At 38.7% G+C, this 6,695-nt stretch overlaps 2 protein-coding genes across 2 annotated transcripts; both read right to left on the bottom strand.

Moving 5' to 3' along the window:
* Nucleotides 1-3,389: 3,389 nt before the first annotated feature.
* LOC112589333 (uncharacterized) lies at nucleotides 3,390-4,072 on the bottom strand. The gene has a single exon (XM_025302216.1). It carries the CDS (start codon nucleotides 4,054-4,056, stop codon nucleotides 3,415-3,417), a length of 642 nt encoding a protein of 213 aa, XP_025158001.1. The 5' UTR covers nucleotides 4,057-4,072; the 3' UTR covers nucleotides 3,390-3,414.
* A 320-nt stretch (nucleotides 4,073-4,392) lies between these two features.
* On the bottom strand, nucleotides 4,393-5,931 carry LOC112589332 (uncharacterized). The gene is made up of 2 exons (XM_025302215.1): nucleotides 4,593-5,931; nucleotides 4,393-4,453 (listed from the first exon to the last, which is right to left on the bottom strand). Exons 1-2 carry the CDS (start codon nucleotides 5,564-5,566, stop codon nucleotides 4,411-4,413), a joined length of 1,017 nt encoding a protein of 338 aa, XP_025158000.1. The 5' UTR covers nucleotides 5,567-5,931; the 3' UTR covers nucleotides 4,393-4,410.
* Nucleotides 5,932-6,695: the final 764 nt, after the last annotated feature.

Here is a 6,695-nt window from a genome sequence, read left to right as displayed (position 1 = left end):
AAGAAACTTGCCAAGGGTTCGTCATTCGAACGTGACTTTTCTTATCTCTGTCATAACGCCGCAAAAATACCCAAGCATCTTAACGAACAATGCAAAGTTTTGATTCTTTAAACAGCCATGTACCCAACTTGAATACATGATACACGATCATTAACACTGACATCATATGAGATTTCATGCAGTTGTGCAAAGTGGAGGATAAAATGTTCACATGATTTATAAGGGACACTCAATGACCGAACGACTATACAGGAGAGATTTAACGACTTCTGTCGAGATGCACAATCTCATTTAACCTCAACGTGACCATCTCAACATTCCACAACAAACATATCAATGATGCAATGTAGCGAAGATCATGATCGTGAGAAAAGGTAAATGCGAAAGGAAAGAAAGTAGAGATCGAAACAGCGCATCATCCGCAAGAAATATCGCCTTTGAAAAACCGGTTAATGTGAAAATTGCGCATTGGAACACTTTAACCTATTATGAACCTCTCAACAAATCGCGAAATCAGCGCTAATGTAGAAAGTAACAGATGTTAAAACTAACCACTATCATGAGTAAAGTGAAGAAACCAAAGAGTGTAAATTAAAACGAAAAAAGATTAAAGCTAAGCAAGAACTTTCATCAAGTCGCATTACTACACCAAAACGGAAACATTAAACATCTTCTGATAGTTCTACATCACGGAGCTCCAATATAAGAACTACATGAATTCACCATGAACCTTCACCTTCACCGATCGACAATCTACTCACTGATGATGATGATGATGAGAATGTTTCCGAAACCCCCGATGAACCGGTAGTGACATCCGTTAGGCGTCAGTTGCGAACGTACAAAGGACAACAAATTTTACATGATCATTTTGGTCCGTTGGGTCAAAAATATAGGGAGCTGTGCTAAACAGAAGTGGAAAAGATAACACCATAGATTATGTTTACGGTGTATGTCTTAGTAACAATGGAGCGATGCTCGGTGATAAACGTATCGATGTGGACAGAGACGATAATATAATCATAGGCGAAACAGGATATATTGGAACACCCGGTCTTTACTAATATTCAAATGAATCCTCAACGATTCTGTGTACACCGAAGCTGATATGTAAAAATACATAAATATACTATTGGCGACAAATACTCACAGACGTGGGTACCTCCCGCAAAATCCTATACTCGGTAACAAGGGGCACAAATATAAACATATAATCGCGCCCCTAGTATCAGATACGTCGAGCAATAATGTGGGAGGAAAAGGTTTATACGCATCGCAAACTATGATGACCTTAAATGACAGCAATATAGATTACGTGCATTGGGATGATCCAAACGAGCTGGTGGATCGTCTGCGATTGCTTGACGCTTCGCACCAAGCTGGCAATAACTCGCACGAGCACGAAATTTTATCGATTATCGAAGTACTCCACGAAGCTGGTCTCATTATAAATTAAGCAGCGTGGCATTGAAACGAGTCTGTCAGTTGGTACAACCTGCTCCGAAATGTCGATGAATAAGTTTGGAGAGCAATGGTGCGAATACTGATCGAGCGCATTAATGGAATGAACACGTTGAAAATTACATACATGAAAATGTTCTTTATTTAAACCCTGCCAAAGTTTTTGACACAAAGTCGCGCAAGATAAAACATATAGCGCAATCTGAAGCCGACAATGATGTTGCAACTAAACGATACGTGGAAGAATGTGTTGCAGGTGTGAGATATCATTTAAACAACGTTGCAATCAAACGATACGTACATAAAAATGCCCTTTGTCTAGCTGCTAATAGTAAAGGCTTTGATGGCAAATGTTTCGATGCAAAAATGTATGCGATACATAATGTACCGCAGTCGGAAGCCTTCAATGACGCTGCGCATAAATATTATGTGGATGAGAGTACAAAGTCTATAAAACTTCTGTTGCATGAGAGTAACGTTGAGAAGAAGCAGTATATTGATGAGAATATAAATGCTGTAAAGCTTCCACTGCATGAAAGTAACGTTGAGACGAAGCAATATGTAGATGAGAATGTAAAAAATTGAAGGATTGGCTGGAAGACTACCGGAAGAAAACATACAGAGCATAAATAGCATTCATGAGAACATAGAACGAATTTTAGACTGGACAGGTTCAGAGATAAAGAAATCGCGGAAAATATAAAAGTAAAATATTACAGTTAAATTGACGTATAGTATCGACATAAGCAGGAGACGGATCATCACGAGCTGCAACGGAGAAGCAATTGTCAAAATTTAACAAAAAGAAGAAAAGCAATTCATCGAAACTATTTTAGCTGTTTCTGCCGGTGCAGAGCGACAAAGCCTCACGCATGATGGGAAAATGACTCGGCGAGTAACGAGGAAAAATGATGAGAAGAAACATTCCGACAAACAACAACTAGTGAAAGAATTACACGCCCCAGCGAGACGAAATTTTCCTCGTAGACGCGTCATTGTACGTGGATACGATGATCTTTGGCAGGCCGATGTGGTGGAAATGCGTCCTTACTCACGATTCAATTGAGGCCACCACTACATACTCACCATTATCGATGTACTGAGCAAGCATGCATGGGCCGTGCCGTTAAAGAGCAAAAGCGGAAAGGAGGTAGCTAAGGCATTCGCAAAGATAATTCGAACGGATGGAAGATGTCCGAAGAACTTGCAAACTGATCAGGGAAAGGAGTTTTACAATACAAAGTTGCAGAGTCTTGTGAAGAAACACGGTGTCATTATTCGACTTATTCAGTAATAAAGGCATCTGTTGTGGAACGATTCAACCGCACGTTAAAGAACGACATGTGGAAAATGTTTACGTTCAACGGAACTTACAAATGGATCGATTCGTTGCCGCGCCTCGTCGCTGAATACAACACGCGAAAACATTGAACTATCGGCATGCGTCCTATCGATGTGACACCTGCGATTGCTAATAAGCTCTTAAACACAGTCTACAGCAACATAAAGATTGCAGCACCTGCGAAATTCAAAGTGGGTGATCCGGTACGTGTCAGCAAACATTCAAAACTTTGAAAAAGCTATACATCGAATTGGACAACCGAAGTGTTTAAAATCGTCAAAGTGTAGACAACTAATCCTGCAACTTACCTACTCGCAGACTCGCGCGGGAAACCTGTCGCTGGGGGTTTCTACGAACACGAACTACATAGTATCACCAATCCAGATGTATACTTAGTAGAAAAGGTGTTACGCAAGCAAGGTGGCAAGGTATATGTAAAAAGGCTGGGATTCGACAATTCGCATAATTCATGGATACAAAAAGATAATGTATTGTAAAAAAAAATGAATACAGTTTTATTAGAACATTTGATGACATACTTAATTGTAAAATAGCCAATAAAACAAATAAACGTTATAATGGTATACTATAATGTTCCTATGGTAATGTATTTATCGAGTCACAATATATCGCTTATCATCGTATGGACTGAGAGCAGTTTTCGTTTCGAATATTGTGTATACCTCATGCAACTTGGATCTTATGTACGATTGACGCTGACTCGTTTCAATTTCCTCTCTCAAACAATACGTGTAATCGTTAAAATTGATTGTTCGCGCTATAATATTCCTCTTAACACCCTTCGCCCTTTTATTATCCTTTTTACCTTCTATTTTCAACACATACATTTTTGCTCTGAGCTCGACGAATTCTGTCATTATAGCTCCGTTATTTTCATCTTTCATAAGCCCTGGAATTTTTTTGTTCTTAAGCGGCATACTGTATATGTTATTTTGAGAATAATCGCTCGTATCAAACCTAGCAATGTCACGTTTCATAAGCTCATACACATCGTCGGACATTATATGGTAAATTAAACTATCTATGTCCGTATACAGTACTTTACATTTCTCGCGATATAGAGGTGACATGTACTCATGGTGAAATTCATACAAGCAGGTCTTAGATATGTCGAGAATACACATACCTGCATAGATCGACTTGTTGAACTTCACTTCGAGTTTTCGCAATTCAACGGCAATTAAATTTTCTGAAAAGATGCTCTGGCTATGAAAATTTGACATTGCGACCATTGCTTCTGCACTGTATCATCCATCCCATTTTGTCAAAAGTTTTATCGACGTGATTGCGAACATTTTCCATTGTTTTGCCGAATACCGCGTTGTTCATCAATGTGTATAAATTTTTCTCAAAATCGTTTGTTGCATACGTTCGAAACTGCGTATTTAATTCTATGTAGTTGCGTAGCCATGGAGATTGCGTGAATTAGAGTATGCGATGAATCTTTCCGATACGAAGACCATGGCGTGTGCATTGCTGCAGGTTGCAATATTGAATAACATAACGCTGCTTATTATATAAAGTCGCAAGGAGTTTTTCTTGGCTTTTGTTCTGGGGCTTCGTTCGCGTCGGACAGAATGGTAGATCTACGTGTGCATCATGTAGGTGTTGGGGATACTCCAAATCAACCTTGAAAATATAACCTGTGAGCGAATCTAGTGGGATTGATGATACATCAAAATTCGACGTATCATCAACCCACTTAAATTCAGCGTATGGTAACGGTTGACACATTGCCCAACCATACAAATTATTTATATCAAAGTACATGAGGTATGAGGATGGCTTCGATGGGTCGTAAGACTGCATGTATTGGTTATTGGCTTTTGCATATCTACCGGAACACTGACTCAGACCACCACGTATACCACCGCGTTCGATAAACATTACCATATCAATATCTGTGAACAATTCAAAATTAATTTTTGTATGTTTTAACATCGTGTCCCACGTGAAATCTGGCAGTGTATAATAATGCGCGGGATCTAGACCGTAACTTTTGATACAACTATCGCGGAAATTTTCGAAAATATCAGCCAATAACAAAACATCAGTCTTCAGGTACAAATCGCTATATTCATCTAAGGTTTGAATAGAAAACTGCTCCCATATATTTACGGCGTGCGTGTAATCGCGCTTAGATACTATATCATCTGTCAACGAACTGTAGAATAACTCGCGCGGTGGCAAACATTGATCCTGCAGCTTGTCATTACAATCCACATATTCGTACGGAAAGACACCTTTTCGCGTTAATAAATCAAAATCTTTGCTGGATAAGTTTTTTAATTCGGATTGAAGAATTTTTAATTTGTCTCCAGTGAGAAACGATGCTAATTTATCGAGACTGGTACTGAGAAATTTGTACGAATCAATAAATCGCAATTTAATATGATTTCGCCAGTCTGATGTTTTACTTGTTGTATCTTTAATATGTTTGGTAAATGAAATATATTTTTCTTTCGTTATTGGTAGTACATCGACGTGACCTTCGAATGCGGTGGCTACTTCCTTGATAATAAAATGAGCGTCGTAATCTGATAAGTTATGAAAGACTATCGGAATATAATAGGAATCTGTATAATTTAAATTACAATTGGAATGTGCAGGACCCCTGTATTGCCCGGTTAAATGGCAATGATCGTGTACGCGTATATCCCCCACCGCGAATGATTTTTCACATATACGACAGTGCGTTGCGCTATAAAATGCTGCACACTGTTCTTGTGATAAAATTTTCATAGTGGTATTATTATACAAAATAACTTTTATACGATGCCCCAATTGTTTAAGTTCCTCGACGAACCACGAAATGCAATTCGGATCGCGACGACACTGATATGCGGATAATGATTCATCGTAGGAACATCGTACATAATAAGCTACACTATGTACTTTATGATGCTGATACACATACGATTTTTTTTCTTCGTTTGGCGTTTTCTCTAGAATGCATTCCAGGTCAGCGTACACCACGAATGGAATCCGTTCCCTTCTGCTGTAATTAGTAAAACTGAGCCACTTGTTGGCCTCTGTTGGCAGGATGACTGCACAGTCATTCAACTTGTTGCAATCTATGATATGATTCTCCAGTTTTTCGTTGGAATAAAAATAATGCAAGCAACTAAAAAGAAATGGATATTACGAGTTATTCTTTTATTTCATATTTGTTATATTTATGGTGAATATCTCCTTATCGATCGCATATATACTTCTTGCATTTTTTCTTACTCAGTTGCATGTCCACAAGACATGAAACATTCTTGATTCACACGAAATGTCCCATGTTGCACTATTGGATCTTGCACATATAACAAATATGCACAATAAACAAATTTACATGCTTTTCCTTCTTACTGGCGAGACGTATCGGAACGATCGTACATGCTTCTTCTTGCTTCTTTTTATCTTGAGTGGTGTATACGTTGATGGATATGTTGTTTAGCTGTTCAAACTTGGTAATTTGTTTAAACGTCATTGGAAATTCAATATCCTGAAGATTGAATATTTTGGTGTAATGTGGGTACGAAGATTCCCGGTCTTCATTTCTTTCAGCTGGATATAATGCCGCGACCACGGACCATGCAAAACATGCGTTGTCTTTAGTTCGTACGTTTATCACGGCTTTCTTTAATTTTATTTCGCGAGGCAGCTCAATGTTGCACCCTGCATGCAGTGGATTGTATTTGTTCACATTGACTGTGAGATCAAGTATGCGTAGCAGTGCCCACCCACTATCACGTTCTTGAAATTCTTCCAAAGATGCCAAGGTAGGCTCGATGACGCGTTGCTCGTACCATTTATCCAAATCTAAAGCAGAAAAGAGTTCACTGTTTCTCGTGTTAATGCTTTTGAATGCATGATTGTCGCC

Source organism: Harpegnathos saltator, unplaced genomic scaffold (assembly GCF_003227715.2).
Source record: "Harpegnathos saltator strain DR-91 unplaced genomic scaffold, Hsal_v8.6 scaffold470, whole genome shotgun sequence".
Lineage (NCBI taxonomy): Eukaryota > Metazoa > Arthropoda > Insecta > Hymenoptera > Formicidae > Harpegnathos > Harpegnathos saltator.
Note: the sequence above shows the minus strand (reverse complement) of the source record. Positions and strands in the feature narration are given on the sequence as shown.

Excerpts from the sequence above, each read along its gene's own strand:
- LOC112589333 (XM_025302216.1), bottom strand. The coding sequence starts at position 4,056 with ATGGTCGCAATGTCAAATTTTCATAGCCAGAGCATCTTTTCAGAAAAT.
- LOC112589332 (XM_025302215.1), bottom strand. The coding sequence starts at position 5,566 with ATGAAAATTTTATCACAAGAACAGTGTGCAGCATTTTATAGCGCAACG. Across the intron at positions 4,454-4,592 it reads AAGCCATCCTCATACCTCAT|GTTGATTTGGAGTATCCCCA; the intron begins GTACTTTGATAT and ends TATATTTTCAAG.